At 43.4% G+C, this 27,460-nt stretch overlaps 1 protein-coding gene across 1 annotated transcript; it reads right to left on the reverse strand.

Annotated features, from left to right (window-relative positions):
* Positions 1-361: 361 nt before the first annotated feature.
* Positions 362-25,855, reverse strand: Nufip2 (nuclear FMR1 interacting protein 2). The gene is made up of 4 exons (XM_070027371.1): positions 25,498-25,855; positions 16,374-18,095; positions 4,591-4,623; positions 362-1,079 (listed from the first exon to the last, which is right to left on the reverse strand). Exons 1-4 carry the CDS (start codon positions 25,775-25,777, stop codon positions 1,027-1,029), a joined length of 2,088 nt encoding a protein of 695 aa, XP_069883472.1. The 5' UTR covers positions 25,778-25,855; the 3' UTR covers positions 362-1,026.
* Between the last annotated feature and the right edge of the window lie 1,605 nt (positions 25,856-27,460).

Below are 27,460 nucleotides of genomic sequence, written 5' to 3' on the forward strand. Positions count from 1 at the left end.
CTCAGAAATTAAAGAGAATTTAAAGAAATGTACACAAATTTCTTAGATATTTGATGAAAAACAAGAAACTGCACATTTAGTGTTAAGAGACAGAGAGCAAGTCTGGAGCACCTACAGTTGAAAAGCAGAATATATTTTTGCTCCCAGTTACACAATTACATTAAAATATGGGCACAGGAGTACTTTTTCCATATCTAAGCCAATTGCTTGTTCTGCAACTTTTCTTTAAATGATACTCAATATATTCTTCAGTTGTTACCAAAGTTTAACATGTAACCAAAGCTAGTTAACTATGTATCCATCAACTATTCCAGAATTGTAGATAGAACTTGAAGCCCTCCCCTAACCCACCCCCCCCCAAAAAAAAAGAAAAGAAAAGATAATATTTCCCCAACACCCCACAGAGGCTGCTTAACTTCTGGCAAGACATGCAAATTATATTCGCTAAAAAAAAAAAAATACACCCTGCAAACTTCAAGGCATTTATCCAGCATTCTAGCAGGGCTTAAAAGTAAAACCAAAAGATCAGGGAGGAGTAGGGGAAAATGTTGAATCATTCTGGGTTCCCCGTGATTAGTGTATCACTTTAGTCACAGAACAAAGACACAGAGATATTTTAAGTGGATTTGCCTTTCCAGTGGGTCACTTGTTGCCCAAAGTGATGACAGCAGGAACTTTAGAACCACGCTTGTTAAGTCTGTATTCATTAATCACTTGCATTCACACTTAAAAACAAAAACTAACAAAAGGAATAAAAACAAAAAACTATTCAGTACCGGAGATTAAATAACCATGTGTAGTCTCTTGAAATAAATTTGATTCCTTAAGAAGTCTAATTACTTTCAGTTGCCTTTTTTTAAATAACTATATATATATATGTATATATATATATTTGTATATATTATCCTGTGATTCTACTTATGGTTCCTCTGCTGCGTTGAAGATCTAGGAGCATAAAAGCCTTGTGTCCCCCATGAACGGTGGCTCTAATGCTGCAGAAAGGTTACAAATAGGCAGTCTGGTCCTTCATTGATCTGGACTATCCATGGCTTCATTGTAAGTGATTATCCTTTTGGGATCTGGTGGGAAAATTAAAAAAAAAAATTAAGAATGAGGTTTGGAACACCAAATTGCCATTCATGTAAAAGCAAACACCAATTAATCAATATTTAAATTGTCCTTGTTTTATGTGTTTCTCCTGGTTATGAAAGTATTTAAAAGTGAAACAAGAAAAATATTTAAGTCATAATCAAATACTAAAAGCAACACTTAGATTTACATTTTATTCTCTTTAGCAAATGAAGTCAATTTTCCTTTTTGGGGGATAGGGTAGAAAAAGTAATGAAGTTAAGACAGAGTTTCACTATGCAGCCCAGGCTGGCTCAACCTCACCATTTTCCTGTTTCAGCTTTCATGTAAGCTGATATTATAGTGTCTCCATGCTCAGTTCAAATTAAAATTTGTTATTTTAACTAATATATTCTGTTCAGCAAAGTATATTTAAAGTAAAACCTAGCACCAAACATTTCAAGTTAAACTAGTTTGGCAAAACTACCTATTATATGGTCCCCTAAGTATGACTTGCTTACTCTTTATTTCCCACCAAACTACTACCACAAGTCTTCATTCTCAACAAAAGTAAAAGTGGGAGCTGGAGATGTAGTTTAAAGATAAGAGCATGTGCTTAAATGTAAGAGGCACAGAGTTCAATCCTCACTACAAACAAAAAGAAAACAAATATGGATCTTCTGGGTTCAAAATATAAACTGTGAAAAGTACATTTGGACAAAGAATATGGGGCCACTATAAATTACCATTATTTAGCTAGCTACATTCTTCTTCTGGAAAGACAGCATTTTTATTAGCTTTATTTCTACTAATCCTAAAAACTTTTTACAAGTATATACACTTAACCTGACATGTGGAATAAAAACACCTTTGTACAACTACTTAATAATAATAAAGCATATATACTGTAGTAAGAAATAGATCAGTAAAATTCAACAGAAAATTGTAAAGGTCTGAAAATATTGAACTCAAGCTCATCCTAGCTTAAGAATTTAGTGTAGGAGCTGGGAAGGTGGCTCAGTGGTAGAGCGCTTGCCTTGCATGCATGAGGCCCTGGGTTCGATTCCTCAGCACCACATCAGCAAAAAGATAAAAGCCGGAAGTGGCGCTGTGGCTCAAGTGGTAGAGCGCTAGCCTTGAGCTGAAGAGCTGAGGGACAGCACCCAGGCCCAGAGTTCAGGCCCCACAACTGGACCCCCCCCCCCCAAAAAAAAAAAAAAAAAAAAGAATTTAGTGTAGCTTGGTGCTCCTGGCTGAAGCCCATAATCCCAACTACTCAGGAGTCTGAGATCTGAAGACAGTGGTTGGAAGCCAGCAGGAAAGGCAATGAGACTTTTGTCTCCAATTAACCACCAAAAAGCCAGAAGTGAGCCAGGTAGCTGGTGGCTCAAGCCAGTAATCCTACTCAGGAGGCTGAGATCTAAGGATTATGGTTCAAAGCCAGCCCAGTCAGGAAAGTTCCCATGAGGCACTTATCTCCAATGAATCACTAAAAAACGCAAGTGGCCCCATGGATCAAGTGGTAAATCACTAAGCTTGAGCACAAAGAGGCTCAGGGACAGTGCCCAGGCCCTGAGTTCAAGCCCCACAAATGAACAAAATAAATAAATAAATGCCTGAAGTGGAGCTGTGGTTCAGGTGATAGAACATCATTCTTGAGCAAAAAGCTCAAGGATAGTGCCCAGGCCTTAAGTTCAAGCCTCAGAACTGGCACAATAAAAATAAATAAATAAATATAAAATCTTCTAGAGTTCAGTATGGAAGTTCAAGGGTCACAACTGGCAACTTGCCATTAAGGTAATATTCATTCTTAGTGGTATTAGTACAGACATTAGCCTACTTTTACAGGGTGTAATATCTTTTAGGTTTTTCCCCATGTGTTGATTAAAAAGGTTCATAGGCCCAGGTGCCCGTGGCTCATGCCTACTCTTATCTCCGGAAGTGGTGCTTGTGGTTCAAGTGATTGAGCACTAGCCTTGAGCTGAAAAGCTGAGGGACAGAACCCAGGCCTAGAGTTCAAGTCCCAGGACTGACCTTCCTCCCCCGCCAAAAAAAGGTTCATAGAAAGCATTCAAAATGACTTAAGTTTGCTAAGTTATCTTCAAGCTACAACCGTGTTAGACAAAAGACTTGATATCACAAAGTAAGGAGAGCCAAGTGCCAGTGGTTCATCCCTGTAATCCTAGGTACAAGAGGATGAGATCTGAGGACTGTGGTTTGAAGCCAGCCAGGCAGGAAAAGTTGGCAGACTTTTGGTACTCTTCTACAATTAATCATAAAAAAAAAAAGAGCTGGAAGTGGAGCTGAAGCTGAAGTGGCAAAACACTAACCTTGAGCAAAAAGCTCAAGGACAGCACCCAGGCACTGAGTTCAAGCCCTAAGACTGACACAAAAAGAAAAAAAAAAAAAAAAAAAGTTGGGCACAGGTGGCTCACTCCTCAGGAGACCAAGACCTGGAGGATAGATATTTGAAGCCAGCTGGGGAATAAAAGTACTCCAGACTGCATCTTGACTTAGTCAGCAAAAAGACAGCCTGAAAGTATGGCTCCATCTGGTAGAGTAGCACCAATTATAAGATCAATAAGCTCAAGACTCTTTGAGTTCAAGCCCCAGAACAAAGCAAAAATAAAGAGAAAGCAATGTTAAGCAATCAGAGGAACTTATATTTTAGCCCTAGATCTAATTTTATTATATAGTAAGCTCTGTGGGCCTCAATATAACACATAAAATAATGTCTTGTGGCTCAAATAAAATTCTAATATTCTAGAAATTTCATATTCTTTGAAACCTATTTACAGATGGGTATATGATTTAATTTTGTTACACGTTTCTACAAATCTGAACCCATTAGTCAGTAACTAGTATCCAATCAAAATCTGAACTCTATTCATATTCCATACAACATCACATTTTAATATGAAGGCAAGTGATTAGTATAACTAATTTTAATTTCTTGAAAATTCTAAATAGGAGGTTCAAAAGAGGGAAAATATGCTATTCTTTATATTCCTGAGCACCTTTTCAGAGAACATAGTCTAGAAATGTTTTCTGTAATAGCATATCTTAGGGCTGGAGATGTGGTTCAGGTAGTGAAGCACTTGCCTAATATGCAGAAAAATGGTGCCAAGTTCAATCTGCCCTAGGACTGCAAATAACTAAATAAAATAGCAAATTTTTCTTAAACTGTAAATTTCAGTTCTTAGGTTATCACTTGTATCACTGGTCAAAGTAGAAAAACATTGTTCCTAGATTACAAATTATATATTCTATCATTGAGCTACATCTTAATCTTCACAATCAGAAGTAGAAAAAATTTATGTTCTTCATTCAGCAGATGAAAAAGGTTCTTTTTTTAACTTACAATGGTACCCCATCCTTAGCAGTTCTGGTATGGTAGCAGCTTGTGACTTTTGACTAGTTATTAAATTAACACAAAATATAAAGTCTATTTATTAGGTCACTATTAAACTAAAAAATAATGAGTTTTGGTTAGTATTAGCATTTCAAGTAATCTATTCTTACCTTGCTTCTGCAAATTCCAAATAGACTCCATTTCTGCAAAGAAAAAAAAAAGACTTTCATACACCAAGTTTCAAAGGAGTCTATGAGGCTATATATTTTCATTTTAAATCTAAAAAGTCTAGATTGATTACTGCTTGACTTGAGATAGGGTTGGAAAATAGCATAATTCTATGAGGTGCAAACAAAGCACTGAAATTTTCAAGTAATTCTTAACATCAAGGGTGTCTTAAGTGTGTTGATTACAAAGTCAATCATCTAAAATTAGCACAATTTTATCTTCCCAAATAACCAATACATGAAGAAATAAGCTATAGAGGGGTGAGGAAGGTGGCTCAGTGGTAGAGTGCTGGCCTTGCAGGCATGAGGCCCTCAGTTTGATTTCTTAGCACCACATAAGCAGAAAAAGCCAGAAGTGGCCCTGTGGCTCAAGTGGTAGAGCACTAGCCTTGAGCTGAAGAGCTGAGGGACAGCACCCAGGCCCAGAATTTAGGCCCAGGACCAGCAAATAAAAAAAGAAAAAAGAAAAGAAGAGAAAACAGATATAGATCAAATGCTATTTCTTTTTTTTTTTTTTTTTGTCGGTCGTGGGGCTTGAACTCTTGTCCTGGGCGCTGTCCCTCAGCTCTTCAGCTCAAGACGAGCACTCTACCACTTGAGCTACAGCGCCACTTCCGGTTTTCTGGTGGCTTATTGGAGATAGGAGTCTCACGGTCTCTCCTGCCCGGGCTGGCTTTGAACCGCAATCCTCAGATCTCAGCCTCCTGAGTAGCTAGGATTACAGGCGTGAGCCACCAGCACCCCGCTCAAATACTATTTCTTAAAACAGCCTGGTGTTGGGGCTGGGAAGGTGGCCCAGTGGTAGAGTGCTTGCCTTGCATGCATGAGGCCCTGGGTTCGATTCCTCAGCACCACATAAGCAAAAAGCCGGAAGTGGCGCTGTGGCTCAAGTGGTAGAGCGCTAGCCTTGAGCTGAAGAGCTGAGGGACAGCACCCAGGCCCAGAGTTCAGGCCCCACAACCGGACCCAAAAAAAAAAAAAACAAAAACAAACAGCCTGGTGTTGATTAAATTTACTGTTTCATTAGTTCAAGCACCTAGGAAAGCAAGTAGACCTGACCTCTAAACTATACCTCCACTCTTTATTTCAAACAATGAAGTTAAAAAATGTTCATCTATATCCACTTGTTAATGACACTATCCTCATCTGCTCCAGTTTCATCCACATGTCTACCTCCTTACTTTAACATTGCACAGTAAGGAAATATATACATGGGCAAACAGTAGTGAAACTAAGTCTACTTAGCTAACACACAAAGTTTCACAATAGGCGTCTTGGTAACAACAGCAAATGGCTATTACACTTCAAAAGCTAAAGAATTGTACCTTGAAAGGAAAGAGATTAAACAAAACCACTCAGTAAAAGGAAAACTAAGCCATACATTTTTTGGGGTAGGGGTGGGGGTGAGGGCTTGAGCAGTTGTTAGGAAAGCACTCTATTTCACTTAATCCACTCCACAACCCCTTTTTGGGTAGGTTAGCACCTAGGCTGGCCTGAATTGGGACCATATTTGTACTGCCCTGCACATAGCTGAGGAAGACAAGGGGGCGCCACCACACCCAATTATAACTTGAAATGGAGTCATGAATTGTCTTTTGTACAGACTGGCCTTTAACCAATATTGCCTCCCAAGTAGCCAGGATTACAAAGCTTCAGTCACTACTCAAGACATACAACTATCATTTTAACAAAAAGACTATTATTCTCTATATAACTGAATACTATGTAACTATATAGTCTGATTTATTAGCAATCAAAAACAATTAAATAAAAATAAAATTGGAGCATTAAGATGGCATATAGTTGGACATAGATTGCAATTATGTCACAATATAACCTCTCCAGGAACTGAAAACAAAAAACAAAAACTATATAATTAAAAATTATAATGTTCTTGTGATGGTACACATCTGTAACCTCAGCTACACAAAGGAAGATAAGGATCAGGTCCAAAGCCAATTCAGGGCAAAAACATAAGACTTTATCCCAAAAATAATTTGGCTTGGCTCAAGTGACAAGACTGCCTGCCTCATAAGTGAGAGAGCCTGAGTTCAGACATCAGTGTCAACAGAAAATTTTCTTCTCCTGAGAGGCCTAAAAAGGGAAAAGAAGCCAGGTGCTGGTGGCACATGCCTATAATCCTAGCTACTCAGGAGGCTGAGATCTGAGGATCACCACAAAGCCAGCCAGGGCAGGAAAGTCCGTGAAACTCCAATAAACCATCAGAAAATCGGAAGTGGCGCTGTGGGTCAAGTGGTAGAGCACTGCCCTTGAGCTGAAGAGCTGAGGAACAGTGCCCAGCCCCACAACCCACCAAAAAAAGTGAAAAGAACTATCATCAATTTAATCTTTAAGAATATACTCCACATATTGTTTCTAACTTCATTAGTTTTAGACAGTATTCTAAAGATAAACCTTGTCTTGGTTGATATAGCTGAGACAAAAAAACCAAGATATTCATTTTTAAGTTTGCTTACAAGGATAAATCTTTACCTAATAATTAAATCTTTCATTTCAGCACACTGAACTTACTATAACAGTTCCCTTTCCCTGTCTTTGCCCTGTTTCTGGAGGGGGAAGGATATTCAGTCACAAGTTATTGTACAAATCATACTACTTTAAAAACAAATGAGCTGGGCTCATTCCTATAGTCCTAGTTATTCAAGAGGCTGAGATCTGAGGACTGTGGTTTAAAGCCAGTCTGGACAAGAAAAATCTGTGAGACTCTACTCTCCAATTAAGCACCAAAAAGGCTGGAAATGGAGCTGTGCCAGAGTAGTAAAATGCTAGCCTTGAGAAAAAAGCTTAGGGACAGCACCCAGGCCAAGTTCAAGCCCCAGTCTTAGTCCATGCACATACACACAGCATTTAAAAGAAACAAAAATTGGGGCTGGGAAGGTGGTTCAGTGGTAGAGCGCTTGCCTTGCACGCGTGAGGCCCTAGGTTCGATTCCTCAGCACCACATAAGAAAAAAGCCGGAAATGGCGCTGTGGCTCAAGTGGTAGAGCGCTAGCCTTGAGCTGAAGAGCTGAGGGACAGTGCCCAGGGCCAGAGTTCAGGCCCCACGACCGGACCCCCCCCAAAAAAAGTAACAAAAATTTGCATTGGCAAATACCCAGTTTCCACAGTTTAGATATTTTTTTATTTTCTTTTTTTTGGGGGGGGTGGGGGGGTCCAGTAGTGGGGCCTGAACTCTGGGCCTGGGCGCTGTCCCTCAGCTCTTCAGCTCAAGGCTAGCACTCTACCACTGGAGCCACAGCGCCACTTCCGGCTTTTTTCTTTTTGATTATGTGATGCTGAGGAATCAAACCCAGGGCCTCATGCATGCAAGGCAAGCGCTCTACCACTGAGCCACCTTCCCAGCCCCCTGCCAGTTCTTTTTTGAAGGACCACAGCATCTAATTAGGTAGTTACTGGTGGTTTAAGCCCAGGTTTCACTCTTTCAATATATGCAAGTAGACAATTTTGCTAAAAATCTGTAATCTAGGTCATTACCATACAATTTGAAATTTTTATACATCAAAACCCTAGGTGCGGGGTGGGAAGGTGGCTCAGGGATAGTGTGCTTGCCTTGCATGCATGAGGCTCTGGGTTCGATTCCTTTGAGCTTTGAGCACAAGAAGTTCAGGGACAGTGCCCAGGCAACTGAGTTCAAGCCCTAGTACCCACACACATGCAAATGCACACACATACACATACAAGTGGAGATGTAGCTCAAGTGGTAGAGCTCTAGACTTGAAGGTAAAAAAAATGGAGGAAGATGTAGCTGGGAAGGTGTCTCAGTGGTATAGTGCTTGCTTTGCATGCATGAGGCACTCAGTTCGATTCCTCAGCACCCTATAAGCAGAAAAAGCCGGAAGCCGGAAGTGGGGCTGAGGCTCAAGTGGTAGAGCACTACAGCTGAAGAGCTGAGGGACAGCACCCAGGCTCCGGACCGACAAAAAAAAAAAAAAAGGAGAAAGAGTGCTGACAGAGTTCAAGCTCTAGTAGGCATATACAACAGCAAAATATAATAACAAAAGCAGCTCATGCCTACAATCCTAGCTACTCAGGAGGCTGAGATCTGAGAGACTCCCAGTTCAAAACCAGCCCAGGCAGGAAAGTCTTATGTCCAATAAACCATCAGAAAAGCAGAAGTGGTACTGTGGCTTTGAGCTGAAGAGCTGAGAGACAGTGCCTAGGCCCAGAGTTCAAGCCCCAGGACCAAAAAAAAAAAAAAGAGGCTCTAGGGCTATCAGGAGCACACACATGAAGAGGCCCTGGGTCCAACAAGACAAAAACAAATACACACAAGTATTTGCGCTTTTTTTTAAGTGCTATAAAGGCTTTAACTCAGGACTTCATACTTGCCAGCAGATATGCTATTTTGTTTTGTTTTTGACAGTTGTGGGGCCTGAACTCTGGGCCTGGGCGCTGTCCCTCAACTCTTCAGCTCAAGGCTAGCGCTCTATCTCTTTTTTTTTTTTGTCGGTCGTGGGGCTTGAACTCTGGGCCTGGGCGCTGTCCCTCAGCTCTTCAGCTCAAGGCGAGCGCTCTACCACTTGAGCTACAGCGCCACTTCCGGTTTTCTGGTAGTTTATTGGAGATAGGAGTCTCACGGTCTCTCCTGCCCGGGCTGGCTTTGAACCACGATCCTCAGATCTCAGCCTCCTGAGTAGCTAGGATTACAGGCGTGAGCCACCAGCGCCCGGCTTAGCGCTCTATCTCTTGAGCCACAGCGCCACTCACTTCCAGCTTTTTCTGCTTATGTGGTGCTGAGGAATGGAACTCCAGGGCCTCATGCATGCAAGGCAAGCACTCTACCACTGAGCCACCTTCCCAGCCCCAGATATGCTATTTTTGAGTTGAGCAGGAAAAAGTGAACAACTGGACTGAGATCCCACCTTTGGCTTCCCACTTTTCATTGTAACTAGGATGACAGGTATGCACTATGCCTAGGTTCTTTTTTTCTTAAGTCACAAGGATACACACTATGAATAACAGGCCTGCCTTTGTCAGTCCTGGGGCTTGAATTCTGGGCCTAGGCACTGTCCCTCAGCTCTTCAGCTCAAAGCCATAGCTCAAGGCAAGAGCTCTACCATTTGAGCCACAGCACCACTTCTGGTTTTCTGGTGGTTAGAGATAAAAGAGTCTCATGAACTTTCCTGCCCTGGCTGGCTTGAACCGTGATCTCAGCCTCCTGAGTAGCTAGGATTACAGGTGTGGGCCATGGGCACCTGGTATAGGCCTTTATTTCTGAATCAAGTGTTTTTCTTTTCCTTTTCTGTTTTTGCTGGTCCTGTAGCTTGAACTCTGGTCCTGGGCCCTGTTCCTGAGTTCTTCAGCCCAAGGGGAACACTCTGCCACTTAACCACAATACCACTTCTTGTTTTCTGGTGGTTAACTGGAGATATGAATCTCACAGACTTTCCTGTGAGCTGGCTTTTTTGAATCACGATTCTCAGATCTCAGTCTCCAGAGCAGCGAGGATTATAGGCATGAGCCACTGGCGTCTGGCTCATAATCTACTTAATGGAAAATATATTTTCCAAAGCAAATACACAACTTTATTCCCACAACTTAGTGGGAATAAAGGTACTATTTTACATCTTCAGATTTCAACCTCCTGAGTATCTATAAGTGGGAGCCACTGGTGTCTAGCTTCTTTTTTGGCAGTACTGAGGGCTTCATTTACACCCAGGGGTCTAGGGCTGGGGATGTGGCTTAGTGCTTGCCTTACATACATGAAGCCCTGGGTTTGATTGCTCAGTACCACATAATCAGAAAAGGCCAGAAGTGGCACTGTGGCTCAAGTGGTAGAGTGCTGGTCTTGAACAAAAGCAGCTCAGGGACAGTGCCCAGTCCGAGTTCAAGCCCCAGGGCTGGCAATAAACAAACAAACAAATCCAGGGGTCTGGCTGGGAGCTGGTGGTACATATGTGTAATCCTACCTACTCAGAAACTGAGATTTGAGGATCATGTGCTTCCAAGCCAGCTAGGCAGAAAAAGTCTATGAGACTCTTATCTCCAATTAAACAGTAAAAAACCAGAAGTGGAGCTGTGGTTCAAGTGGTAAGAACAGCCTTGAGCAAAAACTCAAATGAGAGTGAGGGGTCTTGAATTCAAGCCTCAGTACTGGTACAAAAAATAAATAAAACCCAAGGCCTCCTGCTGGCTAGGTAGACACTTAACATAACTGACATTCCCACAATCTCAGCATCCCACATAGCTAAATGACAGGCAGTATACTATACTCAAGGACTGGTTGAAAAAGAGACTCGTGTTAATTCTGAGCTAGCTTTAAACTATGGAAATGTCGATCTCAAGTTTTCCAAATAGCTAGGATTATAGGTGTGGATCACTGGCACCTAGCCTGGCTTTAAAAAACATTAGTTAAGCCAGGCACTAGTGGTTCGTACCTATAATCATAGCTACTTAGGAGGTTGAGATAGGGGTTGGAGGCATGGCTCAGTTGGTAGGATGCTAGCCAATCATTGACAGTGGCAAGTAGAGTTCAAGTCCCAGTCTCGAACTTAAAAAAAAAAGAGGCTGGGGCTGGGAAGTTGGCTCAGTGGTAGAGTGCTTGCCTCTCATGCATGAGGTCCTAGTTCAATTCCTTAGCACCACACAAGCAGAAAAAAGCTGGAAGTGGTGCTGTGGCTCAAGTGGTAGGGCACTAGCCTGGAGCTGAAGAGCTGAAGGGACAGTCCCCAGGCCCAGAGTTCAGCCCCCACGACAGACTGACAGACCAACGGATGGACAGATGCACGCACATATGCGCGCGCGCGCGCACACACACACACACGCACACACACACACACACACACACACACACACACACACACAGAGGAAGCTGAGATCAGAGGATCATAGTTCGAAGCCAACTTAGGCAGAAAGTCTTTGATATCCTATCTCCTTCACTGACCTATCAAAAAAGCCAGAAGTGGCGGGGCGCCAGTAGCTCACGAGTAGCTCACCAGTAGTCTGTAATCCTAGCTACTCGGGAGGCTGAGATCTGAGGATCACAGTTCAAAGCCAGCCTGGGCAGGAAAGTCCGTGAAGCTCTTACCTCCAATAAACCACCAGAAAACCAGAAGTGGCTCTGTGGTTCAAGTGGTAGAGTGCTCGCCTTGAGCTGAAGACAGTGCCCCCCAGGCCCAGAGTTTAAGCCCCAATATCACCAAAAAAAAAAAAAAAAAAAGCCAGAAGTGGGGCTGTGGCTTCAATAATAGAACACTAGCCTTGAGCAAAAGAAGCTCAAGCTCAAGTACAGTGCCCCAGACCCCAAGTCCAAGCCCCAGGACCAGCCAAAACAAATAGGACTATGTAATGTCATATGTGGTGGTTCATACTCTATGATGTGGCTCCAGTGGTGGTAGGGCCTTTACTTGCCTAGCAAGACAGTTTAATTCCCAATGAGAGAAAACAGCTGGGTGTGGGTGACTCACACCTATAATCCTAGCTACTCAACAGACTGGGATCTGAGGACTGAAGTTCAAATCCAACCAGGGCAGTGAAGTCTATGAGACTCATCTCCAATTAACCACCAGAAACCAGAAATGGAGCTGTAGCTCAAAGTGGTAAAGCATTAGCCTTGAGCAAAAAAAGTTCAGAGATAGCACCAAGCCCTGAGTTCAAACCCCCCTGGCAAAAGGGAAAGGTCAGAGGGAGAACTATTTCGTTCCTTCTGGGAGCAAATGCTCAAAACCTACATACTACTGACCCTTAAGCAGTAAGATTAGGATCAGTACCTGCCACCATCTACTCAGAGGGTACATGTTTGTTCTTTTTCCCCACTTTGGGTGCTGTTGATTGAATCCAAGGTCGCTGTGCTATAATACTGCCCAGCTACACTATAAGCCTGAGTTCTGATTCCCAATAACATCACAAAATAGCCACAAAATTATTAGGCACTACAATATATACTACAGTTCATTTTATAGCTATAATTAAATAAGTCATCTTTACATTTAAATTTCTCTAGACAACGATAACATGGTATACTTTTTTTTTTTTTTGTCGGTCAGAGGGCTTGAACTCTGGGCCTGGGCACTGTCCCTCAGTGAAGGCAAGCACTCTACCACTTGAGCTACAGCACCACTTCCGGCTTTCTAGTGGTTTATTGGAGATAGGAGTCTCACAGTCTTTCCTGCTCGGGCTGGCTTTGAACCGAGATCCTCAGATCTCAGCCTCCTGAGTAGCTAAGATTACAGGCATGAACCACCGACGCCCGGCACTCTTGTTTTTGTCTGCCCATTTGTAAGTACTAACTTAAGACAAACTTTTTTGTTTTTGGTATTTCTAGGCTGTGTATTTTGCAAGTTTTGTTGTTAGCCTTAACACACATACACACCAACTCATTAACTGGGTATTGGTGGCTCAAGCCTGTAATCCTAGCTAAGATCTGAAAATCCTAGTTCAAAGCCAGTCTAGGCAGAAGGCAAGTCTATGAGACTCTTTCTTACCTCTAATTAACCAGAAAAATATCAGAGAGGTGTGGCTTAAGTGGTAGAGTGTTAGCCTTGAGCAAAAAGGCTCAGGGATAGTGCCCAGGACCCTGAGTTCAGAACTGTTCCTCCAAAGCTGACTTTGAGTTCTTATATATCTTTTAGTTATACTGAATTTTACATTTAATCTTTAATCTTGCAAACCTGAGGACAAGATTAATATTGTTCCACTTAACCCAATCATGAAATTTAAATCTTTATTCCTCTGTGCACTGTCAAATTTACCAATATATGATTTCATTGAATATTCCAAAATATTAGCATTTCTAATACTTGACATACTTCAGAGCAATACTAACCAGCCAAGATAAAGCTACTCAGTTTAAATTAACATTTCAACCTAACACATGACTTACAACAATCTACCCTACTTCTATTGGATTTAAATAACTTTTAGACCATTTCAATCAAAAATTCATTTTAAAAACATCTAGAATTCAGAGCCTTTGAAGAAAGGATACCCTAAAGTAAGCATTCTGATTATTTCAAAGGAGGCAACAGTTACATATCTCGGTATGTTCATCAAAAGCTATCAACCCTAACATTTTAAAAAATAATGGGAGGAGGCTGGGAAGGTGGCTCAGTGGTAGAGCGCTTGCCTTGCATGTCTGGGGCCCTGGGTTCGATTCCTCAGCACCACATAAGCAAAAAGAAACAAAGCCAGAAGTGGCGCTGTGGCTCAAGTTGGTAGAACGCTAGTCTTGAGCTGAAGAGCTGAGGGATAGAGCCCAGGCCCAGAGTTCAGGCCCCACGACTGGATCCTCCCCCCAAAAATAAAATAAATAAAAAAATAAAAGACAACGTGAAATGATTTTAACTATTCTGATAAAAAATAATGGGCTTGGGGGTTTGTAGCTCATATACAAAGCCTTGGTCTTTCAATTCCTAGCCCCTCTCCCTGCAAAATAAACTAGTACATCTTTTTTTTAGATCAGAGGCTCAAACTCAGTACCTAATATTTTTGTTCATTGGCTAGCACTCTACCAACTGAGCCACACTTCCAACCCCAACTGGTAAAGGTTGATACTGGAAACTGGACATCAAAGGCACAACCAACAAAACAAAAAGCAGCCAGAATGAGAGAAAAGTATATGCACTCGTGGCTCATACCCATAATCCTAGCTACTCAGGAGAAGGAGATCTGAGGATTGTGGTTTGAAGCCAGCCTGGGTGGGAAAGTCCATGAGACTCTTATCTCCAATAAACTACGCAGAAAACCAAAAGTGGCAATATGGCTCAAGTGGTAGAGAACTAGACTTGAAAAAAAAAAGCTCAGGGATTGGGGTTGAAAATGTGGCTTCGTGTGGTAAAGTGCTTGCCTAGCATGCATGAAGCCCAGGATTTGATTCCTCAATACCACATGAACAGAAAAAGTGGAAATGATGCTATGGCTCAAGTGGTAGGCATGCTAGCCTTGAGTAAAAAGCTCAAGGACAGTGCCCAGGCCTTGAATTCAAGCCCCACAACTGGCAAAAAAAAAAAAAAAAAAAAAAAACCAGCTCAGAGATAACACCTAAAACTCAAGCCAAAAAAACCCTAACCTCAGATTTTCCTGCCCAGAAAGCAGGTTTTGGTGATTAATTGGAGATCAGAGTCTCTCTCAGACTTTCCTACCCAGGTTGGTTTTGAATCACTATCCTGAGATTTCAAGCCTCCTGAGTAGCTAGGATTATAGATGACTGGCTTTATTACCATTTTTTATTTTTATTTTTTATTATTTTTTTTTTTTGTCGGTCGTGGGGCTTGAACTCTGGGCCTGGGCGCTGTCCCTCAGCTCTTCAGCTCAAGGCGAGCGCTCTACCACTTGAGCTACAGCGCCACTTCCTATTACCATTTTTTAAAGGAATGGGAAAATAAATAAAAAATGGTATTTGCTTATTGTGCTATATACATTCCAATTGAGAGACCAAGGAAGACAGGCAGACATAAAGTCATTATTTTTTCTTCTTTTTTTTTGGTCAACTATTCTTGGACCTGGGTGCTGACTCTGAGCTTTTTTGCTCAAGGCTAGCACTCTACCACATTGAGCCACAGAATCACTTCCATTTTTCCAGTGGTTAATTGGCATTAAGAGTCTCCCAGACTTTCCTACCAGGCTAGCTAGATCCTCAGATCTCAACCTGCTGAATAGTTAGGATTACAGGCGTGAGCCACCACCATCCAGCAAAGTCATTAACTCTTCCCTACAATCGATCTTCTCCCTTTCTTGTAGTTCCAGTTACTACTTAAATGAGCATATACAGTACAAATTGAGTATATATGCACATATTAGTGTGGCTTTGTTAAGGAAGGATAACAATAAATTGGGATACAGAAAATCTCCTACGGGGCTGGGAAGGTGGCTCAGAGGTAGAGCGCTTGCCTTGCATGCATGAGGCCCTGGGTTCGATTCCTCAACACCACATAAACAAAAAAGAAAAAGGCCGGAAGTGGCGCTGTGGCTCAAATGGTAGAGCGCTAGCCTTGAGCTGAATATCTGAGGGACAGCGCCCAGGCCCAGAGTTCAGGCCCCACGACCGCCCCCCCCCCAAAAAAATAAACAGAAAATCTCCTACTTGCTAAGGATTTAGTTATGCCAGTCAAGTTTTTACCTGATACAAATAAGTCATATTCTAACAAAGATATATTAGTATGCAACTCAAAAGATTTGATTTTTTAAAAAAATACATGGGCTACTACTGGCCTCCCAACTCCCAGGCTGAAAAAATCATTTTGCCTCAGATTCCCAAGTAGCTAGAACACCACACATTTAGCATCATTTCCTTTTTTATAAGACTTTGGGACTATAAAAGCAAATTCAAAGAGCCTGATCTCTACTATGCTGACTAAATTACTTTCCCGTTAACCATGTTTTGGACTCCTCAAATTACAACTATTAAACACTTCACTAACAAAATAAGTTACCAGAATTCAAGAGAAATAAGGTCATCCCTCTAGGCAAGTCTCCAGATTTCACATATATATCCCGTTAGTCTTTGAACCACAAGGTCAATTATAAAAAGAAATACCTTCACACTGAAATCCTGAACATTTCTTCTAAACTTATATACTATTTCTGAAGACCTTAAAGCTATTTATCTATACTCATTCTCAACTAAGCTCTGAAATAAAGAATCTCAATTTTTTTTTTGCAAACAAGCATGTGTATTAAAAAAAAAAAAAAAATATATATATATATATATATGTATGTATGTATGTAAAAGTTGGCCAGTAAGAATTTTTGAATAAAAAATGAGTTACCTTTAGTGTGATATACAATAGCAGCCCTCGGGTCAAAAGAACCCCAGCTATCATTCCTTTCTAGGCCTCTCTGGTATTTCTGTTCTTTGGCAGAGCCTAACGAAGTGTTCGTAGGAGAGGCCAGAGGATTTTGATTTTCTATCTCGTAGTCCTTTGAGAGAAACACTAAAGCACCTTGACTACTGGTGTCTGCTTTTTGCAGGTCACCTATATGACTGGATTCCAAGGATAAGGCTCCACTCTCATTAGTAGTCCCAGGTTTCAGAATGCTACCCAGAACTTGAGGACTAGTCCGTTTCTCCAGCTCATAAGCCTTGGGAAACACAGGATGCTCAGTTCCTGAGGGGATTATTTCAGCACCCTGTGAAACCAAACTGGCAGGATATTCTCCTTGAAATGTCACCTCCATCACTTTATGATCTGATGATTTTCCAATAACAGTCTCAGGGCCAGCACTGGGCTCATTTATAAATGATAAACCCCATTGATTCTGGAAGATATCCCCCAGGTTTTGCTGATCTGTCTGAGAGGGCAGATCCACTTGTGCTGTGCTCAACAGCACAGTTTGCATATTTGAAGGGTAGATAAAAAGGCTAGACTTAATTTGTTCAACAGCTGCTGAAGTTAGACTCATGTCCTGGAGAACTGAATCAGTTCCAGAAGAGATGGGTGTTAGAGTATTAGCAGCAGTAGTTAGCAGTGGCTGAGCCCCTGGATACAAATTTGTATCAGTCCCTGCTAAAACAGGCCCATTAGAAAAGTTGGCAGAAGTAACAGATTTCAACGCTGACATAGGGACTTGGGATAACCGACTCGAAGACTGGGTCTGAGTTTCCCCAGTAGATGATGAAGAGGATGATGATGAAGATGGTGACACAGAAGAGTTCTGAATAGTTTTGTTGAGGTTTTCCTTAACTTTGCTTGCATAACTTATTTTAGGAACTATTTTAGCACTACTATTGTCCACTGGAAAAACTGGAGGTGGTTTAAACAGGGTCCATGAGTCTTCTTTGGAGGCAGCAGCTGAAGCATGCTTTCCTTTGGGCCGATCATCAAACTTTTTGCTGCTCATACCAGGTTTAATATCTGAGCTTTTACGAAGCAAATCACCCATAGCAGGTTTTCCCCGGCTTGTTCCTCCAGGCCCAGTTTCATACTTCCAAATGGGCTTTGAACCATCTACTCGATTTCCCTTTTGTTCACTATAATCAGGCTTGAAAGTTTCAAGTCCCTGTTTCAAGGTTGTGACACTAGTCTCTTGTTGCATTATTTTGTCCTGTACTAAATTAAGGTTTTCACAACCCTTGGCACTATTGCGCCTAGCTTTCCTTTTTTTAGGAGTGGTATATCCACTCTCAGACCCACTACCATCATTATCTGCTCCTTTACCCATATAACCATTAGTAATATAGCCTGAATTATTTGTTATAACACCATTTGGAATTGCTATAGCATCGGTCTTATCTACAGACTGGTTCTCTCCAGATTTATTTTCATAAGATTTCCCATTCTTTTTGTCCATGCTGTTTTTCTGAATGAAATTCTTGGTTTTAATTCCTGCTTTTCCAAAGGTACCAGCCTTCACAGTCTGCTTCAGGCTAGTGTCTACAACTTGCTGGTTGCCATTGAGGACTCTGGAAATAGGATTGGCAGCATCATCAGAACTGAGGCTTTTTAAAGATATTTCTCTTTCTCCAGCATTACCATTTATTTCACCATAGCCTGTGGGAAGAAAAAGAAAGATTTCAAAAATCACAAAATTTAACTTATAGTAATACTTAACATTTGAAGGCTATAACCTGTTATTTTTTTCATACCTCTACAAAAGAAACTTGTCAGCCCCAATTCATAGATCAGGACTCAACATCTATTGCTAGGAAAAGGGGCAGGAGCGAGCTATGATTCAAACCATCAAAGTAAACATAACCTTTTTTTGGTTGTGGGGACTTGAACTCAGGGCATAGGCACTGTTACTGAGCTTTTCTGCTCAAGGCTAGCAATCACACAGCTCTACTTCTGGTTTTCTGCTGGTTAACTGGAGCAAAGAGTCTCATGGACTTTCCACTCCAGGCTGGCTTCAAACGGGAATCCTCACATCTCAGCCTCTTGAGCAGTTATAGAATAACAGGTGTGAGCCATCAGCACCTGGCTCAAACATGAGTTTTTTTTTTTCTTTTGTTTTGCTAGTCCTGGGCATGAGCTCAGGGCCTCAAAGCTGTCCCTGAGCTGCTTCTGCTCAAGTCTAGTGTTCTACCACTTGAAACAACACTACTTCCTGCCTTTTGAGTCGTTTAAAGATATAAGTCTCCTGGACTTCCCTGCCCAACCTGACTTTGAACCAAGATCCTCAGGATTACAGGTATGAGCCATGTCTTTTTATTTTTTTTTTGGTTGTGGGGCTTGAACTCTGGGCCTGAGCGCTGTCCCTCAGCTCTTCAGCTCAAGGCAAGCGCTCTACCACTTGAGCTACAGCGCCACTTCTGGTTTTCTAGTGGTTTATTGGAGATAAGAGTTTCACGGACTTTCCTGCCAGGGCTGGCTTTGAACCGAGATCCTCAGATCTCAGCCTCCTGAGTAGCTAGTATTACAGGCGTGAGCCACCGGTGCCCGGCGAGCCATGTCTTTTTAATAAGCAATATGTCATTAGTATCTGTACATCTAATGTATCCAAAGATGCCACAAAAGCCATTACAAAATTTTCTTTGTAATTAATAGTGTTGGGGCTGAGGGTATGGCTTAGTGGTAGGGTGCTTGTCTAGCATCCATGAGGCCCTGGGTTTGATTCCTCAGCATCATGTAAAGAACTTAGTGCTACCCTCTTGGCCAAACCCAAGTTTTACTTATGTAAGTATTAAAAGAAAAAAGGAAATTAAGTACGTACATCATTTCTATGAAACCATAAATGGTCAAGCTTCCATTGTTTCTATCAAATCTCAAACAATTAACTTTCTCTAACACTCATTCTGACATTAAACCACACACACACACACACATTTGGAGAGGGGGTTGTGGGGGAGGTCAGTCCTGGGGGTTGAACTGGGGGCCACGGCACTGTCCTTGAGCTTCTTTAGCTCAAGGAGCAGCGTGCGAGCCTTGAGCCACTGTGCCACTTCCAGCTTTTTCTGTTTATGTGGTACTGAGGAATCAAACCCAGGGCTTCATGCATACTAGGCAAGCACTCTACCACTAAGCCACATTCTCAGCCCCTAGACTGTATTTTTAATACATGAAACAAATGGTTGTGCATCAATGTCTCTAAATATTATTAGGAATTTGAACTCTAGTATATTTGAAATCTTACTATAACAGCTATACAACTTGCCACTACTATGCTTCTTACCACTGCCTATTTAAAAAATCAGTGAGAAAATGGACGTGGCTCTGTGGCTCAAGTGGTAGAGTGCTAGCCTTAAGCAAAAGCAGCTCAAGGACAGTGCCAAGGCCTGAGTCCAAGGCCCCAGGACTGGCAAAAGAAAGAAAAGGGGGGGGGGGGGAGAGTGAAAGAAAGAGAGAAGGAGGGAGGGAGGGGGGAAAGGAGGGAGGGAGAAGGAAAGGGGAGAGGAAGAAGGGGGGAGGGAGGGAGGGAGGGAAGGAGGGAGGGAGGAAGGAAGGAAGGAAGGAAGGAAGGAAGGAAGGAAGGAAGGAAGGAAGGAAGGAGAAAGAATACTTCTATTACTACAACAGGCAATTTAATATGGTCAAGCAACCTTTTCAATTTTTTTACTAGTTAACCTTTCTGTGAAAAGTATACAAACGTACCCTAGTCAAGTCAGATACACATTTAAGGAAGTTTCTCATAGGTCATAAATGGAGATTCAACAAGAATATAAATTAGTAGCCTTTACCACCTTCATTAATGCTTTTAGACTTCTCAGCTGTGAAAGCTAAAAAACACATTTTTTTGGTAGCAATACTAGGGCTTAAACTCAGCCTGTGCTCTCAGCCTTTTTGATCAGGTGGTGCCTACCACTTGAATCACACCCTCCATTCCAGCCTCTGCTGGTTAAGGAGTCTTGTGGACTTCTCTGTGCATACATATATGCATGTATACACAACAGTCTTTAATTTCTTATATGATCAATCCCAATTATCAATGTAAATCAAAAGGCTCTTTGGTGTTCTCAATGTTAAGAGTAATAATAAGGGATACTGAGATTCTTTTGAGTACCATTGTTTTAAAATAGGAAACAACTGGGAAGATTTATAAGGGTTTACTAAAATTTTGTCACTCATTTTACATCAGAGAAAAGGAAAAAAATACTCAAACAGTTAAAGATATCTCATGAAGCCGGGCGCTGGTGGCTCACGCCTGTAATCCTAGCTACTCAGGAGGCTGAGATCTGAGGATCGCGGTTCAAAGCCAGCCCAGGCAGTAGAGACCGTGAGACTCCTATCTCCAATAAAACCACCAGAAAACCGGAAGTGGCGCTGTAGCTCAAGTGAGCGCTCACCTTGAGCTGAAGAGCTAAGGGACAACGCCCAGGCCCAGAGTTCAAGCCCCACGACTGACCAAAAAAAAAAAAAAAAAAAGATATCTCATGAAGAGTAAGAGTTTCCAGAAAATAATTCTTTTAAAACACTATGTACCAAGAGTGGTAGAGGCTCACACCTATAATCCCAGCAACTTGGGAACCAGAGATTGGAAGAATCTGAGGCACAGCAGCAAAAAAAGTGGGGTGTGGTGGTACTCACTTGAGAGCCTAACTATGAGAAGTCCTACAGAAGAACTGTAGTCTATGACATGCTTCAAGCAAAAACAAAAGGCCCCATCCAAAAATAACTAAAAAGGGCTGGGAATCATGGCTCAAAGGATAGAGCACTTGGCTAGCAAGTATACTTGCTACCCTCAGTACTACTAAAAAAATAAAATTAGCTGGGTAGCTGTATCTTAATTATAACCCTAGCTACTCAGGAGGCTGAGATCTGAGGCTCCAGGTTTGAAGCTAGAGAGGGCAGGAAAGTCCACAAGACTTTTTTTTTTTTTTTGCTGCTCTGTTCTTGAGTCTCTTTTATGCTCCAGGCTATTACTCTACCACATTAAGCCACATCACCACTTCTGGCTTTGTCTTAGTTGTTTATTGGAGATGAGTCTCAACAGACTTTTCTGCCCTGGCTGGCTTTGAACTGCAATCCTCAGATCTCAGCCTCTAGAGTAGCTAGGATTACAAGTGTGAGCCACCAGCATCTGGCTCATGAGAATCTCATATCCAATTAACCACCAAAACAAACAAACAAAAACGCTGAAAGCGGAACTGCAGCTCCAGTGGTAGAGTACTAGCCTTGAGCACAAAAGCTCAGGGCCAGTACCCAGACCCTGATTTTAAGTCTCCAAAAAAACAAAAACTGGCCTGGTGCTGGTGGCTCATGGCTATAATCCTAGCTACTCAGGAGGCTGAGATCTGAGGATGGAGTTTTATAGCCAGCCTGGGCTGGAAAAGTCTGTGAAACTCTTATCTCCAATTAACCACCAGAAAACCAGAAGTGGAGCTGTAGCTCAAGTGGTAGAAGGCTCACCTTGAGCTGAAGAGCACAGGGACAGTGCCCAATCCCAGAGTTCAAGCCCCATGACCAACCACCCTCCCCCCCAACCCCACATTCCAATCATTCTTCTTGCAATAGAACAGCACAAAATTTTACCATGAGAGTGTATTTTATAAAGTTCTTAACTTCTATACATTCCTATTTTCAGTAGCTGAAAAGCTATGAAAGTCAACCCAAAGTTTTGGTGGAAAAAGTTCTATGAAAGGGAAGAGATCAGTGTTTAGGATCTTTTCTTAAAAAAAAAATTTCTTTAGAAAGGCAGAATGTACCTATATAGAACTTTCTCAATGTTTTTTTGGTTAGTCCTGGGACTTGAACTAGGGGCCTGGGTGCTGTCCCTGAACTTTTGCTTAAGGCTAATGCTCTACTACTTTGAGCCATAGCTCCACTTCCTGTTTTCTGGTGATTATTGGAGATAGAGTCTCAAGGCCTTTCCTGCTTGGGCTTTGAACCATGATCCTCAGATCTCAGCCTCCTGAGTAGGATTACAGCCGTGAGCCCTATGACCAGGGCTTGTCTCAAGTATTTTTTAACAGCTCTGTATGTAACCACTATTGTGCAACTCTGGACCAAAGACAAGAACTATCTATCCCGCTTAATACGCTAACAGGTTAACAGGTTAAACAGATGTTTATACACTCTAGCTCATTACTCATCATTTTCATATCTTAATTACAGGTGAGCCATCAATCTTACATATAAAAAAAGGTCCAAATTAGTTGAATCAAAGAATTCTAACTTAACTAGAATAAGTTCAGGTAAAGTGTCCACACCTGCAATTCCAGCAACCCCAGAAACGGAGACAGGATCCTAAATTGAAGCCAAGCCTACCAAGTGAGTACAGTGTTTGTCTGGTATGCACAAGACCCTGGGTTAAATTCCCAGTAGGAGAAAGGAAAAACTCCCCAAACCTTGAACCACTATATTCCAACTCCAAAGTTTTAGTGACAAAAAAAAAACTCATTTAACTAAACTTTTTCCCATGACAACTAGAGATACCTTTTAAAGCATAGGTATGTAAGAAAAATGTAATATTATAGCATTACTAGTACTTTTATTAAGGTGCCATGCTCATCGTACTTCAGCAAAACTGTGGTCCTGATAAATCTAGTTTTGGATTAGAAACTGAAATTACTCAACCCATTTGGCTACTGCACCCTCGTTTGGGAAAAAACAAAATCAGTTCCTCTGGAGTTTTGAGTAATGTAATGGGTCTTCAAAAGCTCACACGACATAGTACAAATGTTTCAAAAAATATTCTGAAGTTTTGGTTACTAAAATTGTACACACTGAAGCAAAAGAACTGTATGACCAAACCACCCATGAAAAACTGCTCCAGCTGAATTGTTTACATTCTCATAATTGCTAAATCCAGTTCCCCCTAATTTTTTTTATTCCAGAATAAGACAGTATTTTGAAGGATGCCACCTTGAATACTTCAGAGGTTGTTTCTACATGTACTGGAATCCTACAGGACTATCATAACAGCATTTTAAAATCTGAACGGTAATATATTCCAAACAACCATAATGCAATATGGTTGTACCATAAAAATTACCAAGTCCTTATGATTAAACACTTCACAGGTTTATTTGCTGACTTCTATTCCATACAATCACTCCCCAAATGAAAAAAATTCAACATTCCAATTTCAGTGAAGTTAAATTAAGTGTGCCACCGAAAAGCAGTTTTTCTCCTGACATGCTGGGTTTAACATTCTTACATTTCCTTTAAAATATGCGTTGCTATAAACTTCACCTCATTTCCTCACATGACTTGTACCCTCCATATTTATTGCAAGTAATAGTTTGAGAATTAATACCGCTTAAAATGCAAGAGCCACCTTTCATTTTCAACATGGAAAAAAGCCTTGTCCCATACAAGATGCTGTAGTGATTCCAACCTCACGGATGAGCCACTTCAGTTCACCCTTAAGGACAAGAAAGGGGGGGAGTGAAAGAATTCCCGGTCCAAACGTTTGTTCAATCGTCCCCCACAAAGACACTACCCATGCTCAGGTCACCGTCCAGTAGGGCGACGGGTGGAGCAGGGTTTTGATTTTGGTTTTGTGGCCCCCCTGCCCCCATTTTGAAGAAAATTGAGCTGCTGGAAGGAAAAGGCCCAACTGAAAGCCTCAGAGGCGGAGTCGTGAACGAACCTGGCAGGAGACGAGGTTCCTGTGGCAGAGAAACTCGTGACCAGGGAGCTGGGTTCCCGCTGGGTACCCCACCCGGCCTCAGGCACCGCCTCTACCCAAAATGAATCCCCTCACCGACCCCGTTAACTCTCACCCCGGCCCTCTGGTCCTGGAGGATCGCCGGCCCCGGCCGCCGCCCGGTCCTCCCCCCCCACCCCCAACACACACACACTCGGCCTCGCTTCGAGGCCGGCTCCCCGCCCCGACCGCCGGCGCCTCCCGCCGCACCCGGGAGCGGGAAACGCGGCGGGCGGCGCGCGGGGCCGGGCGCAGGCCTCTCCCCTCGTGGCCGCTTCCCTCCCCCACCTCAACCGCCCCCGCCCCTCACCCCAGGGACCCGCCCGGGGCCGCGCGGCCGCCACCGGGTTACACAACCCGGCGGGGGGAGGGGCGGCGGCGGGACTGGGGGCGGCGGCGCCCCACAAGGAGTGTGGGGCCGGGGAGGGGAGGTGGAGAGAGCTCGTGTGGGGCGATGGGGGTCCAGGAGGGGGGGGGGGGTCACCGGCTCCGCCCCGCCACCGGGTACCCCTCGACACTCTTCCTCCCCCCTCCCCCCGCTCAGCGGGCCGGAGTCGGTGACAGAAATCGGCTTCCAACATGGCGGACAGGAAGCGGCCCCGCGAGGAGGAGAGAACATTCCAGCCGCGCCGGCTCCGGGGGGAGCGGGCCCGGGGCGCCGGCCTGAGGAGGCGGCTCGGGGACCAGACTGAAGGGCATTTCCCCAGCCCCACGTCCGCCAAAGGCATTTAGGGCCGGAGATAATCTGAGAGATGAGGGGTCCCAGCCGCCCCCACCTCCTCAGACGGGGGAACCCCAAGGCCACAGGTGGGCCTGGGGTGGCGGCTGTGGGAGGACGCGTCCTCGGCTCGACCCACCTACCCCACGCCCCGGCGTCTGCTGAGGGGCTCGCGACACCGCCCGAGCCGGGATTCCCTAGGCCTGCCTGAGTTCCCTACACCTCGAGGGATTTTTTTTGGAGGGGGGGGGAATAGGTTCACTGCCTCACAGCACCCCGAAATGAGGGCAACTCCTAGGCGGCAGAAGGTGAACCGAGAAGGGGGTCTTAAGATACGACTTCCAAGGCCGAGCCTGCGGGTTTCCCTCCAGCCCGAGTGGGGGCCGGGAAGGTCACGCCGGCCTGGTTGGGCCTCTCCCATGCTGAGGGGAAGGAGAGGCGCTGCAACCCCCAAGGCCGGGCCCGAACTGGGGGTGGGGTGGAAGATGAAAAGGGGGGGTGCTCCCGGGTTCCCGCGAGGTACAGAAGCCCCGACCCCATCCACGCTTTTCACAGAAAGCCCCACCCCCATCTCCTCAGCACCCCCCCCCCAGCCCCCTTCCCCCACCCCTTCCCCAAGCCCCTTCCCCCACTCGTCTTCTCTCCCAGACCTGTTTTCTTCTTCGGCGTTTCCTGGTGCTGCTGGAGGGTGTGTTTCTGGTCATGTTTCAGCGGCTTTGGCTGGGCCTTGGGACTGCCCTCGGCTCCATGCTGCAGGTACTGATGAGGCTGCTGGTGATGGTGGTGGTGGTGGTGGTTGTGGTTATGGTTGTAGAAATAATAATGGTGGTGGTGGTGCGACTGCTGTTGTTGCTGCTGCTGGGGGTGATGATGCGGATGGTGGTGGCTGTGATGGTGCTGAGGCTGTGGCTGGCCGGGCTTCTCCTCCATTGAAAAGCGGCTGGGACTCCCTGGCTTGAGGCTGCGGGCTGCTGCACCGTCAGGATCTGAGACTACTTCTCCGGGCTCTCTCAGTATAGCTGAGCGCGTCTCGCTAGAGCACTGGTTAACCGAGCGATTCTGTGAGATTGACAGCCGAGCTCCAGCAATCAGGAGGCACGCTGTGCCGCAAGCCCCGCCCCCAACCCAAATCCTCTTTCCTTCCCCTCCGCCGCTGCCTCCTGGCCAACGCCACTTACCCTATGCAACCTCACAGGGCCGGGCCTTCAACGTCAGCATTATGGCTCTCTCTCTGGTCGCTTTCTCTCCTTCACCACGCAGTTTGCGAACAGCACTTTCTACACTCTTCGCCGGCAAGCTAGCTCCTGTCGAGCGTAGCAGATTCCACGGGCGCTGGGAGCCGGCTCTGTTGGCTTTTTTTTTTTTTAATCCTTTTCCGGGTAACCAGAGAGGAAACTCAATTCCCTTAGTCCTGAGACCACTAAAGGGGCGGCAATACAAAAAGAAAAAAGGAAATAAATACATTTTTAAGAATACAAGAGCTTCACAATTCAGTAGATCATTTTGTATTCTGGATTCATTTTGCTTTGTATTCATATGCTAATCTCTTCCTTTCCACGAAGGGATTATTGGGTTCCACAATGGGGTATCTGTGTAATTTTCTAAAAGGGCACAAAGGGTTTAAATCATTGTTTCTTTGTAGTTGGAGGCGAGAGAGAGAGGGAGGAATGAAAATCTACACTGAGGATTTTTTTAAATTAAACTTTGCAGGTGAGGTCAACTGTGGAACCAGAAGAGTTTGAAGAGTGAAGGAAAGGGAAAAACAACACTTCAAAGTTTTTAAGTTTATTGTCCACTTACAAAACGTTGTGATTTAAGAAATATTCTTGCATTGTCTTATCATATTACAATCTGATTTTTTAATGTTTATTTTTTATCATTATAAAGGTGACCTAGAGGGCTGGGAAGGTGGCTCAGTGGTAGAGCACTTGCCTTGCATACTTGAGGCCCTGGGTTCGATTCCTCAGCACCACATAAGAAAAAAGCCGGAAGTGGCGCTGTGGCTCAAGTGGTAGAGTGCTAGCCTTGAGCTGAAGAGCTGAGGGACAGCGCCCAGGCCCAGAGTTCAGGCCCCACCAACCGGACCCCAAAAAAAAAAAAAAAAAAAATAAAAAAAAAAAAAAAAAATAAAGGTGACCTAGAGAGGGGTTACAGTAAGTCAGGTAATGAATACACTTTTTTTTGTACAGTCTGATTTTTTTTTTAAAGCAAATGTTAGTGTCCTGGTCGTGGTTATGAAGAAGAAAGGTTGTAACGAGGGACACAAGGGTACTCCTGTGATAAAACATTATTTTTTGAGCTAGATAGTGATTTACTTTGTTACTTAGTATTGCATTATTATTTATTTGTTAAATATGTGTATATCTCTCTAATATGAGGGGAACTATAATTATAAAATAGAAATTAAAAATATACCATCAAGATTTTTACGTGTCCAGTTAAGGAACATTAAGTACACCCATATTACTGTGCATCCATCATCACTGTTGAACTTCAGAACTTTTTCCATCTTACAAAACTCAAACCTTCATACCAATTAAAAGAAAACTCCTCTTGCCTTCCCTTCCATCCCGTTTTCTCTAGGTACTTCATGTGATTTAAATGTTATAGTAA

Source organism: Dipodomys merriami, unplaced genomic scaffold, assembly GCF_024711535.1.
Source record: "Dipodomys merriami isolate MVZ:Mamm:240054 unplaced genomic scaffold, mDipMer1.0.p SCAF_19, whole genome shotgun sequence".
In the NCBI taxonomy this organism is placed as follows: Eukaryota; Metazoa; Chordata; class Mammalia; order Rodentia; family Heteromyidae; genus Dipodomys; species Dipodomys merriami.

Excerpts from the sequence above, each read along its gene's own strand:
- Nufip2 (XM_070027371.1), bottom strand. The coding sequence starts at position 25,777 with ATGGAGGAGAAGCCCGGCCAGCCACAGCCTCAGCACCATCACAGCCAC. Across the intron at positions 18,096-25,497 it reads AACGCCGAAGAAGAAAACAG|GCTATGGTGAAATAAATGGT; the intron begins GTCTGGGAGAGA and ends TTCTTCCCACAG. Across the intron at positions 1,080-4,590 it reads TTGGAATTTGCAGAAGCAAG|ATCCCAAAAGGATAATCACT; the intron begins GTAAGAATAGAT and ends TTTTCCCACCAG.